General features: G+C 39.5%; 1 protein-coding gene across 5 annotated transcripts in view; it reads right to left on the bottom strand.

Annotated features, from left to right (window-relative positions):
• The window catches only part of SORCS1 (sortilin related VPS10 domain containing receptor 1), a 287,317-nt gene that overhangs the window by 55,223 nt on the left and 218,473 nt on the right, over positions 1 to 13,621 (bottom strand). For all 5 annotated transcript variants that reach the window (XM_040564073.1, XM_040564076.1, XM_040564074.1 and 2 more), the window contains exons 9-11: positions 10,176 to 10,355; positions 5,490 to 5,636; positions 353 to 455 (exon numbers count right to left, since the gene is read on the bottom strand). In XM_040564073.1, the coding sequence (XP_040420007.1) occupies positions 353 to 455; positions 5,490 to 5,636; positions 10,176 to 10,355 (430 nt within the window). The remainder of the gene's footprint in view (positions 1 to 352; positions 456 to 5,489; positions 5,637 to 10,175; positions 10,356 to 13,621) is intronic.

Genomic DNA, 13,621 nt, shown 5'->3' on the forward strand with positions numbered 1-13,621 from the left:
TTATTTTCCTTTTGTAAGTACAGAACTTTTAGTTTTGGGAAGAGAAGGGAGGAGAAAGGAGAGACATTCAGTTTGAAGAAAATATAAGTTAAAAAAAAAAAATAAATCCATTTTATACAATTCTATACACCTCTATACACAAAGGAAATTGCCTGTGTTGAATCTAATGTCTGTGGTAGTATAAGGCTCAGTCCTGAAAGCCAGTTTCCATAATAAACAGGTAAGTTGAAGGTCCATGAAGACTTCTGTTTGTGACACCCCACAAGCTAGTCAACACCTTCCACACCTATCATACGCTCAATGTTTTCTGTGTTTGCACATCATATACAGGAAGTCTTTAAATGTTTCATACCTGATGCTACAATAATGCTGGGGGCAGTGTCTCGACTGGCGATGTTTCCTGAGGTATAGGGATTCTCTGAGACCTTCAGATGAAGATGAAGGGAGCAATAGGGCTATGGAGAAAGGGGAAATAAAAGTAAAAAGCAGACACAACTTGAAGTGCATGCTCCTATTTCTACAGGCTTTTGTGCTGTATAGGACATACGATATCAACTAACAGTTACTCTCAAGAAGCCCAAATACTTCTTCCTAACAACTGTATCCAGCCACCCTCTGAAAGACATGGCCACTGTTCTGGTTCTGTTGTGAGACCTTTGCTGTCCTTTTCCAATGTAGCCCTTTCCCATTGAGAGTTTCACTAGGTTGAAACTCTCTTACAAGGATGAGATCTTTGAGGCTGTTCTCACAAAGGAGGCAACTAGACTTGCAAGGGCAGGTAATGGTAGGGACTACCCAGCACTCCTGACTATTGGGTCTCTCGAGAAGCAAGCTAGGTTATAGATACGCTGAAGTGACTCACAGAGCAGCAGCGCTCAAGCTATTTTCTACAATGAGAAGCAAAATAAACTTACCAGTGTAGTGTGGTAGGAAGAAATATCAGGACTGAGAAATGTCAGCTTAAAAGTTGTTTAATACAATACATCATCACCCCATGTGGATGTGACCTTTGAGATTTCAATACAAATACATCGATAGAAACCTTACCTATTATTGATTTTGTATCTCAGGTACTCAGATCATACAGCAATGGTACAGAATAAATCAGCTGAGCAAGAAAGTAAGACAGGCAGATTTCCAAAGTTGCCATTATAATTATCTCCAGATCTGTACTCTGACAATTTCTGAAAATTTCTGATAATTTTTACTTTCCTTTGGGTTTTATTTTTATTTTCACTCTTTTTTTTTTTCTTCCCCCCTTCCAAACCTCATAAAACAGGCTATGGGAAAGGAAGGGGAAAAATACTGGCAAGAAAACCTGAAGGAAACTGACCAAACTGAGGGGGACATCAGACAGTCTGGGCACACAAACACAGCAAAGCACATGCTTCAGCTTGCTTGCCTGTATGACAAGCAGGATGCTATGCAGAAGGCTCTTCAGGCCCTAAGGAGTCAGGTCTCTCTCTCTTACATGTCTAAGTGCTAATTTTCCAGCCTCGTAAGTTTTGTAGGCTTCCTCTGCAGTCACTGGAGGAAGACCAATAATATATCACATCTCCAGGTAGGAGTCGAGTACTCTGAACTGAAAATCTCCCTGTGGATAAAGACAACCACAAAAGGCAGGTTTATTTATTTATTTTAAAGGTGTGTGAGGGTGGTGAGGAGGGTTGGGAGCTCTCACTTACATGAGACAGGAAAAAGAGGGATGGTGCAGAAAGGAGCACAAGCTGCCAAGTGGGATTTACTGAGCAGCCTAACTCTAACTGACAGCCTTGCGAGGGCAGCTTCTGGAGCAGCCTGGGGGCACAGGGAGGGAGTAGAAACCAAATCGAGCTGACATGCATGCAGGAAGTGGAAAAACATTACAAGAGAATGAATTCTTCCCTTTTACAGAACTAAATACAGAACATATTTTTAAAAGTAACATACTCCAAGTCCACCTTAGAATTTTCAAGACAGTAGCTAATGGCAGCAACTCAGCCAACTCCCCAATCTGATAGATTTGATCTCACTAGACTCAAATTTTTGTGCTACCAAAAATTTTCTTTCAAATTAGTAACACTTTACAGATATAGTAGACAGAAATGGAATAAATACATCAAATATTAAAAGCCATATCACCTCTCTAAGTAGAGAGACAGTGTCTCTAGTGGTATGATTTATTGATTGGAGTGCAGTACTGCATAGAGACTGCACTGACAACTGGACACAGCTTAAAAAGCAACTTCTCCATTCCAGCCAACACCTTGTATGTCTAAGACCCGTTCTGTCCTGCAAGGGGGCACAAAATAATTATTCAGATCAATCATAATTTGTCTAGAAGCAAGTGTTCCTTCGATGTCTAGCAGTTACTACTGACTGTCCCTAATCAGGAGTCGGGACAAGTATTGCAGTACAAGGATAATGCTAGACACCATCCAGAAACTAGGGGTGGTCACAGTATTTGCTCACCTGCAACTGCAAAGGGCAATGAAAAGAGAAAACACTTCCAGGAAGGATATTCACACCACCTCACCTGGATGCTGAAATTATTCTGTGGCAGATGGTGTGAATGCTTCCTCCCCCAATAAGAAATGTGTTTTTGTCCTGAAATCCTTATAATCCATACAGACAAGACAACCAAAATGTAGGAGGGAATAAACAGATGTCTGGGGAAGAGAGGCACAGAGAAAATAAATGACTTGCCCAAGGTCACATAGGAAATTGGAAATAGGCCTAAAAATTGAATCAAGATTCTCCTGAGATTCAGCCCAATGTTTTAACCACAAGACCATCCTTGAAAGCTAATTGATTAACTCTCCTAGACAGATGCCCATAACTTGCAAGATAGAATTAATCCTCAGTTAACCACTTCACAGCACAAGATAAGTACCAAACAAAACCAGCATCTTTGGAATATCATACTTTGGCAGCTATTTTATGAAGATTAAGTGTATTCAGCCTAGAAAACTAGTGGTATAAACAAGAAAAATAAAACCTTGGGCTTAGATGGAATTTCATTGCTTTCCTCCATCCTTGTTATTCAGAGCAATCTCACAAAGAAATGCAAAGAAATTCTTTGACTTTGGAAAAAAAAAAAAACAACAACAAAAGCTTTGAGTTTATTTTCAGTAGAGGGATGGCTCTGTATGCTTGCCTTGTGTTTCAACCAGATTCCCTCTTGACCTCCTTAGCTGCCAACTTAGCTTCTACGTACTTATTTCTGCATTTACTTTCCTTTAGTTTAGGCTGAGGTTAAAGACAGGATAGTATTCCATTCTCAGGCTCAGGACAATCCAGCCACTCCAGGAACAGGTAGATCCCATTCTGCCAACAGCTGAGATGAACATCATCACTGTGTTCCAAGCTATAGCTAGAGACAATTATGCTGAAAACCAGCAGTGTGAAAGCATTAGTATCTGTCCTGGAGTAATGATGGAAGCTAAGCTAGATTTACAATAGACCATTAGGAATTCACCTAGCTATGCCATAAGGAGAAGCAGGATCATGCCAGGAACAGTAATATGTAGAGGGAAAAGGAACAACTGACACATAGGGGTAAAACTATTGCTGATGCAGAAGTAGACAGAGTAGAGCTACAGAGGTGAGATGAGCTCGTGAATTGTTTAAGTACTACAGCTATATCATACTGACAAGGAACAGAATTGCCTTAGAGCAGGGGACAATTTCATTTCTCCATGATTTTCCTGAGCAGAATGCCCTTATGGAACCCTGACATTTCCAAACACATATAACTTTTACAGTGCTTTCACCTTGAAAATTTCCCCTATCCCTCCCAACTTTTTTAGACCCATAGAATTGTAGAATGGTTTGGGTTGGAAGAGGAAAAATAAACATGGCTAAACATTCTTCTGGACTTATCACAGGGAAGGGATGTTTCTCCCCATTCTTCTTCCGGAATAGCAAAGCCTCAGATACACAGTTTAAGTCCATTAAGGATTTGTCCCTGACCACCTTGAAATCAAGTGATCAATTTCTACAGATGTCCACTGACCTGAGATACCTATCCCAACCCAAGTCATAGTGTGTTTAGGAAGTGGTCATGAAAACAGGATGAGAAGCCTACCATCTAGCTTGCATAGGTGGAAACAATTCTCAAGTCAAACACATGGTTTTGTAGAGAACAAAATAAAAATGAGGCAGAGTTTAAATTGTGGTTTGTGCATAGTGGAGCTACAAGAATGTAACTGCAAATTGCAGAGAACCAAGACCTTCTCTGTCAGTTCTCACTGTGTCCCTACAAGTGCCCACACTTCTGCTCCTGCTCATGATCTCGTCTGTCTTGTTTATCATGCCTAAGGGAACCCCAGCTTCTATAGACGTATCTGATCTAATTTTAAATGAACTGAATTGTGTTTTCAGGTGCCCATGAATATTGTAGAGTATGGATGGGAAGGCTTAAGGGAGCCATTATTCCCTTTTTCCATAAGAACCATCCAGTCCTGGATTATCCTCTGTCATAGAAGCACTTCCACTATATAGCAGATAATTGCAGTGGCAGCATACATTTGTGTATAAAATATGCAACTTCTGCAAACAATTGTTCCATAAAGACCCTGCAGAACAGAACCTCTGGCTCATTTATAAGCACAATGGCAAGTCAGATTTTTTTTTTCCCCCGATGGAAAACAACATGAAGGTACAGGACAGTAGCAGGAAGAGCAGTCTAACTAGTGCCCCTGATTTTGCCCTGAACCAAGTTAGATGTATTTTTAATGTAAAATCTCTTGAAAATCTCAAAGGCAGAGTTCAGATTATTATCCTACTACAGGATATAGATGACATAAACTAAAAAATATGTGGATATCAGGCTAAGCTATCCAATTTAACAGAGAGCTCCAATTCTATTCAAAATGTATTTCCTTTTCACTCTTGGAAACCATTTGCTTATAATGATGATTAAAGATTTATCCATATGTTGATCTATATCGATAGGTACAGACACAGGTACAACATACACCTGACACATAGAAATACATATATTTGCATGAATATGTCAATTCTCACTTTTAAGCTCAAAGAGAAATGATAAATATTTACACTGCCAACAGACTGGCCTGAAAGAAAACGGTTCTCCTTTTGTTTGAGCCAGTCAAATTATTAGGGTTCCTGAAACTTCCTGAGCTACAAAAGCTCACTCCTCCCATCTAGTGTCCAGAGAATCAACTGCGCAGAAACGGCATCCAGCTTCACCTGCTGTTTAAGGGGAGACCATCAGTTGTGCAGAAGGAAACTGATCTACGACGCTTCCTTTTGTTCCAGAAATTAAATTACATTAAATTACAAAGCCAGTTCTTGGTATGCCATCTGGCGGCCCAAGCCTGATGTACCGCACTTTTAAAATGCAGCATTGCCCTCATGAGTTGTGCCGCATGGAGAGAGGTGCTGCCCTCCCCTTCTGTTACCTGGTAGAAAAAGATTGGTCTGGGTTGTTAGCACCCCCAAGTCGTCCCCCCCTCCCTCCTTTTCTCCCCTCCTCAGGTACTTACTAGGAGACAGTGAACAGGGTTTCCTCTCAGATCTGTGTCCGGAGCCTGCAACAAACTCCAGTCTCTCCCTTTATTGTAGGTGATGAAAGTTTTCACTTGGTTGTCAATCTTCTTGTTAGCCAAGAACATTCCCTTTATCCCTGCTACCTAGGAAAAATTGACATGGCTGAAAAATAGATCAAGCCCATGCATGTTCTTTGTACATGTCTTTTGTGCCATGTCAAACCCAACAGGGATCTGGTGGCTGTGTCAGTGTGGCAGATGTCAGGGCAAGAAGTACCAAGGAATATCAAAAGAAGGCAAACTGAAGGGCTGGGAACATGATAACACCATCACAGGTGAAAAGGTGGCAAATGGAAGAAAAAGATTATATTTCAGAAGCAGCATAGGAACATGGTAAGATGGCAATAGCATTATCTGTAAAGTGACAATCTTTCATCTGGGTAGACATCCTTTCCCCTGAAAGACGAAATATGTACAGGGGAATTATTTGCCTCTTACATGCAGTAGTAGGAAACAGCAGCAATTTTGACCTTGCAGAGAAAATGACAACACAAATATACACTTGCTGTTTAGTGTTTCTATTCTCACACAGCCTGCTTAAGACATTTTATCCAAGGGTCTCAGTGTGCTCTGCAGTTATCAACGTTTCAACAGGGTAACTTGGGGTACATTGGATTTTTTATACCAGTTTTGTATTTTGAGGAAACTGAAGCATCAGTGACTCAAGAAAGGCCACCCAGAATGCTAGTTATAGAGCTAGCAATGAGATCGTCATCCTTTTATTCTTCCCAATATTTTATCCAAGAGCTTTACTCCATTGACTTGCAGAAGGATTTTGGAAAGATGTTATGCTAACAGTCTCGCACTGGAATCAAGCCCAAAAGTGCCTTAGTGGGAAGAAAAAAGAAAAAAAAAAAAAAAAAAAAAAAAAGTCAACCACAAACCACAACTCACATTGCAGAATGTTCCCATCTACTTAGCACACTGAAAATCAATAATCCAATAGTTGCTGCAGCTTGCGAATGAATTTGTTAGGCTGTCATTCTGCAGTCTGAGTGCTACAATGAAAAGGGAAGGGAAATCAGGAGAAGGTGGGGGAAAGTGAGAAACTTTTTGTTTTCCATCAAGCCTGTTCAGTCATCCAGCCCAATCTTTTCTTATGATGCAGAGCTGGTGCACAGGATCATTCACCAAGGCTTTTTATTCATAGAGATTATTACTTAAATTGCATCATGTGGCGAATGGTTACTCAGCAGATTCAGAGTTTGTTCCAGCTCAACTGATTTAATTGTGGGACTTTATCTGGATGACACTACTCCCAGTCAATAGGACCTTATTGCACTTTTAGCCACATGCCATGGCACTACTACTGTAGAGTGCATTGGTACAGTACATTGGTGTATTTATTCATTCTGAATAGCCCTTTCTACCTTGAGTAATGGCACTGAATTTTATTTGAAGTTACTTAAAGACTTAGACATGACTTGCTCTAGTGGGCAATAGTCTTTAAATTAAGTAGTTTAGTGATATATTATTGACATAAGCACAAAAAGGTAATATTTTCTATATTTGAACTAGATTGTTTTGTCTCTCCTGAATAAGGAGAGGATTTCTTTGTGGTATAAAGGCATCCTGAAAAGACAGGGGTACTCTCTCTCTTACTAATATTGTATGAATAGCCAGGGCTGAAAAAGTAACATAGTTCTTCCTTTACTACCAGTGGCCAGAGCCTATAGCTCCATTTGTACTTTTCTTCGTTGTTGTCCTGAAATAGTTGTATTATATAGTCCCTGTGAAATGCTGGCCATAAATGATTAAAAAGCATTTTATATATCAGGTGATAAATGTGTTCTGAAATCCTATGAATTTTTTCTTTTTATGATTCTAGTCCTGGGCTGGGACTCAAAATGCTTTCCAGAGAAAGCAAAGTGTAAGTTATGCTGTCAGCTTTGGACAGCTTTATCTTAAAAAAGACTGCACACAGCATACATGCTTGTGTGCTCTTGGTAGGAAGAGATACAGGTATTGCATATACACATCCATGACACACACAATGACTTGTTCACACAACCATAATAGACACAGACTTGTACAAGTAAGGGTATGGCCACCGGTGTTCAGAGAAATAAGCGCTGTGTCAGGCCTGCCTGGATTTTGTAGACAATCCCTCCCTGCCTCACATGCACTGTGTGTAGGTACAAATGCTGTCTATGCTTTCAGTGGAAGTTTAATACAAGACACTCAAAGCACACAACTCAAAACACGTTCTTCACTCCCCATCAGCAACTTCATACTTTAAACATATGTTTCTCACCCAAAATACATACTACTAAAAAAATATAAGTCCTGGATAGGAATGTATGCCACAGCTACTGGTACATCTCCTCACATCTCCATTTTTTTATAACGACTCCCATTCTGTTTCAATCACTAGTCAAACCAGAAAAAATAAAATCAGTTTCTCTTCATGTTAAAGAGGCCAACTATTATTTCTCAGGCTGGAATCCCACAGGCAGGATGATCTTGCTGCAGAACAGCCCAGCTAAAGAGTCAAGCAGAGCCACACCACATCACTGAAGAGGTGTAGGAATTACAAAGGGTACCCACTGGCCAGTGCTTCTTGTTCTTTCCTTTCTCTACAATGGTTTCTAGGATTTTGCAACTGCAGAACCACTGAATGCTGGGTCCAGTGTCATACAGATGCACTGGCACTGGAAGGTGATGGGGAGAAGAGCTATTCTCATACCCTACCCTGTCCCACCTTCAGAAAGAGTAGTGTCCCACTGGCAGTGGTCTCCTCATCCCCTACAACGTCCAGAAGCAGAAGAGCCCACACCCTGAAATAACAATCTCCCAGTGAAAGCCTCCTGGGAGCTTTTCTCCAGGAGAAAAGAAAGACGAACATGATTAGGCACCAGGGAAGAACTTCTATTTTCTTCTCATGCCCAATACAATTTTCCATTGAGAAGAACTGAGGATATTTATCCTTGTTGCAGAACCGGATTAGAAATTTGCACACAGAAACACATTCACTACAATTCAACCAGATGAACTTACTTTTTATACCTGCCAAACATATGCATACAGACACATGCACATTTAGCAGGCATTTCTCTGGCATCTTCTCAAGTAATATTGCTTTACTAAATATCCTCTGTCACTACAGAAGGAGTCATTTTGCAATTTCTCCACTTCCTTTTAATTTATCTATGCATTTTTTCTTCTCTGATCTTGATCTCCATTTATCCCTAGAGCATTCATCATTTGCAACAACCCTACTGGGAGAATCCTGCTGGATGGCTTTCTGTTCCCTTCCAGCTAGAACATCAAATTGAAAGGAAGTTTTGTGCCAGGTTCAGTGTCAGCCAATATTCTTTCTATCTAGATAATCTGCAGATATGACGCTACAAGTCTAATTCTATCAATTTCAATCCAGGTTACTGTGTAGTGTCAGTCTAATAAAAAACAAAGGCTTTTCTTTCCCCCTGGGATGTAGGACACCTTTACATAATGCAGTGAAACTGCTTCTTGAGCTGACAGTAATAAGAGGCAACAGCCTGTCCATGGGCTGCCAGCATTGCAGAGAGATTAATAGTAGAAAACTCCAAATGACTGGGAAATGACAGTGCCTATCTTCCTACAATTCATCTGCATTTATGTACAATGCTTAGGCTCTCTGTTTGCACAATTCAAGGTGGTTTCCAAGTAAAGGGCAGCTGAAGGCGAACTGTGTAGTAGAGCTAATATTCAGACAGTGATGGGGAAATACAGGAAGAGTTTTCATTTTCAAAGGAACTCAGAGCTATTCCTTGGCTCTAAATGGTCATATAATCCACTGGAAGAGATCTGAAGAGAGAAGCTGACCCTAAAAACAGCATCTGAGGACTGAATTTCTACTTAGCTGTCTCCAGAAGTAAGACTGGCATCAGACCAAGAGAAGTACAAGCATATATTGAGAGTACTATTCTTAGGATCAGTTGTCACAAAAGACAATGTAAATTGGCCTTCTTACAGGTAAGCTTAGGCAGAATGCACTTGTCAGGAAAAGATTTGGGGGTAAAGGTGACATCAATGTGAAGTAGGAGAGTTTCTATGCTCATAGGATAGTCCAGAAGGGTCTGTTTAAAGTTAATTCAATTCCCAGAAGAGTCCAAGCTGAGGAAAGTGACAAAGATAGCTGAAAACTACTGTCCCTACTTCCTTCTATAGCTAGAGCTTAGGCTTTCAGAAGCACAACTAAAATGGCAGAATTGGAGAATGATGCAATTCAGAGTGCTGGGAACCTTCTGAACCATAGGCTAGACCAATGTGGGTCAGAGGCTTGGGTCAGCTGGATTTTGGCTGAGAAACTTAAAGAGTTCCTTTTAGGAATGCAATGAGCTGTTTTGCTACATCTTCCAATGCATAAACATGAGCTTTTCCTCACCTGAGAATCTACTGGAGAGTACAACAGTGATTCTGTTCACACTATTAGGCTGGACCTAATTTCAACACCCATGCAAAGTTTGGCTTGAAACTCATCTAATTGCACTCAGATCCTTGATTAAAAGAAGGGTAAAAATGTGTTTAGCTTTGGCTCTGCTGTTCACATGCATACTATGAGACTGATGTGCAAGAATGCAATGGTACTGATGTTGTGTGAGCTTTTTAGATAGGAATGAGAAATTTGGAGTCATGACATACCTCATAGAGGTCAATCATCACATTCCCTTCCAGTCCTTGACTACTCTTCACGTTTTCCAAGGCCAGGGTGAAATACACCCCTCGGGTGTCGGAGATATACAGATTGTATGTGTCGTTCTGGTTCCACTCTTGAACAGCTGCAAACACCTGACTCTCGTCTGTGCTGATAACATGCATATCCTGGGGAAAGAAAACAGAGGCATGTTACAAGAGGGATCTCTGCCCTGTCATTTCCAAGAGCATCACAGTAATTGTGGAGGAGCAAAAGATATATTTAGGCTGGAGTTTAACTGAAAACTGCAGACAACATTCCTGTATTGGAGAAACATTCCTCTAAGTGGAGAATTCCATCTAGGAATATTTTACAACAGCTCTCTTCTGCCAACTTTCAAAGTGGTAATTAACTGATAAGGTGTTAATTGAATATTTACATTGGAAATAGTGTCATACAGCAGCGCTTTTTTCCCCCTACCAAAATTTTCATTTTAATGAGTGCTTTGGTTGTTCTTGTGTTTATTTGTTTGTTTTTAATTTTTGGCGCTTGAGCAATACCGCTTGTGATTGTACAATCACAGATATTAAAATGCTTTAAAAAATAAAGAAAAAAATAAAAGAAAAAGCAGTATTGGAAACATCTGCTTCTTGCCTATCTCTCAGAAACCAAGTATGCTAGGAAGCTGATACAAGAAAGATATAATGGGTGAACACGCAGAGCCAATGTTCCTGCTGTTTATTATTTCTAATGACAGTGTCACCTAGGAGCCAACACCTTGGACCACTGTGCTAAACACCCCTCCAGCAACAGAACAGGCAGACATCCCTAAACCTCAGTAGATATAAAGAGCAGAATTGTAGTTAGATCACTAGCATTACGAGTGAAGTTTTGTTTTATTTTTCTGTGTTTGTTCTGTGTTACAGTAGAAAAGAAACAATGAAAAGTGCATAATTTAAATATATATACATATGTATATTAAACCTGAATCCTTCTTTCTAGTTTTTCTTTCTTTTTTTTTTTTTTTTTTTTTTTTAAAGCCACTGAAATTCCCAGGCTCTATCTGCCCAATACAGGAGCCCTGAGTTCCTTGGTACCTTGAAAAACTGTGAAGGTAGGACAAGAAATCCAGACTTCTTAGAACCAGGTGATTCCCAAAAGATTCAGCTGTCTGCTTTGGGCAGATATCCCAAAGCTATTTTGCATCCATGAATCTCAGCCAGGGCTATATGCAAAACTGGGAGCTCTATCAGAAAATATATTCTCTGGAAGTTGATGCCACTTCTTCCTTCTGTTAATAACAGTCTTTGACAATTTACTTTCTTTTTATTTTATGAGGGGGAATTAATACTTTCAGATATAGCTTTATACTGAAAAGATGAAAAATAATATGCAGAAGAAATCTGACATAAATTTTAAAGTGGATTCACCACAAAGTTAAAATTCAGAAAAGTAGTTTGTTTATTCACATCCAGATCTGAGTATGGAGTGGATGAATATTCACTTGATTTACCTGCTTCTTTGTGCTGCAGAAAAAAAATATCCCAGAAGAAGGGCTGCTTTTGTGGAGGAAGAGATTGGTTTAAATCCTGAGGCATCAGGAAAGTTAATATAAGTCCCATTGGCTTCTACTGATTGTGGCTGTGAACAGATATCCTCTCTCAGCTCCAGTTGTGCTAATAGAAGTAACTGCCACAGCTGTTTGTCAGAGCCTTCTCATTTCAGACTATCACCCTAGTCAATCTGCTGGTAGAACTACATGAGTAGATGATCCCAGTGTGCTTCAGGCAGCATCGGCTAGCACAGCTGTAATCTCAAATTTAAACTTGAAATTAAATATGTGTGCACACACGGACAGACCTCTCTACTTAAACAGAGAGATTATAAGTAAAATTCATTTTGTCTGGTGAATGTACAGTTTTATTAATATACAATTTTAATCAAAAGTATTTTAATAACAAGGGCACAGAGGTAAAAAGATATTCTGATCAACACCAGGAAAACTTAAAGGCAATTTCATGTATGCTTAAGAAGCAAATAAGTTAATATATTTGCTGGATGCTTCCTGAGTTTTGATCAGATCATGAAATAATATGCTAGTCTAAGAACACAGTGAGGCTCACTCAAAGAAATTTAAGCCAGGAGAAGCACAGACTGAGACAGAAATAGCATAATACAGATAGTGTAGAAAGTCAAAGAAAATAATATTCCAACTGTTTGCCTTTTTGGATCAGTTAACTTTTCATCTGAATACGGCCTTGTCCAGTAGATGCAGGTACAATACAAAGGTTTGATAGAATGGATTCAGTATACAGGCATCAAACACATCATTGACCAACATTAGAGATTTTCTGGTTTTCACAATGGGAAAATCAAAATTGATCAGCATATCACGTTCACATTTTTATTCACTTTTTTTTTTTTTCTTTTCATGGTAGGGAGTGTTTTTTTAGGAAGGAATAATAAAAATAATAATTTAAAAAAAAAAGGTGCCTTCATATTGATATATAGCAAGAACTTGACTGAGTCTTCCACTAGTCCAAAGAATGTTAATTTGAGTTTTCTACAGAAAGAGGGAGGAGAGGGACCTTTCTCATACAGCCATTGCTACCTTCAGGGGACTCCCCATGCACCTGCCTATGAGAACCTGAGCTTTCCTCTTTCTATTCCAGCCCACAGTAGAGGTACATTAATATGCAGTTCTACTATCTGTCCTTGACTTTCCAAAGACAAAGCAAGAGCATGATGCTGTGCATGGGTTCGATCAGGTATCTGCTCAATCACTAAAGGCCAAGGTTTTCTGAATCACTAAACATGTTTCAGTTACCCTTTTTGCACTTGGTCAGGGTACTTTTCTTCCTGACAAGTTAAATATCAGGGATGTGTAGTGCCTATTTTATCCTGTCAATTACTGAGATTGTCGCCTCTTTTTAAGGTCTCTATTTCAGGATTTTTTATTTGGTTATTGCTTCTACCATTATCCTGAGGCTGAAAGAAGATAATGAATTTAAAACAGAAGTACCACAAACACCCATTCAATCAGTATTCAGTCCAGCACTGGATTAAGGACAGGTATTTTTTAATGAGAAATTGGTTGTCTTGCTTTTGCATTCAAAGATGTCTGCCTAGTGCATTGGTCTAGAATGGAGAGAGTTTGAGTACCCTGTGTGTACATTTAAGGTGATTATTGTGAGTGATAATACAGAGTCTATAACAGAGAACATACTGTGGTGCTGTGGTACAAAATGGGCAGTAGTATTTCACAAAGAAACCTCACTGCAGAAGTTAATAAATCTCAATAAATTTACAGGGTTAATACAACCTTGTGCACGTGTGCAGACATGCTTGTGTTGGAGAGAGTTTCACATTCATTCAGGCTTTTAATCAAACTGGTTACCAGGATATCAATGCGAACAGCCAGAGCATTTTAGTTTTGATTTGCTATAGGCCATTC

The sequence above is a fragment of the Cygnus olor genome, chromosome 7, assembly GCF_009769625.2.
Source record: "Cygnus olor isolate bCygOlo1 chromosome 7, bCygOlo1.pri.v2, whole genome shotgun sequence".
Lineage (NCBI taxonomy): Eukaryota > Metazoa > Chordata > Aves > Anseriformes > Anatidae > Cygnus > Cygnus olor.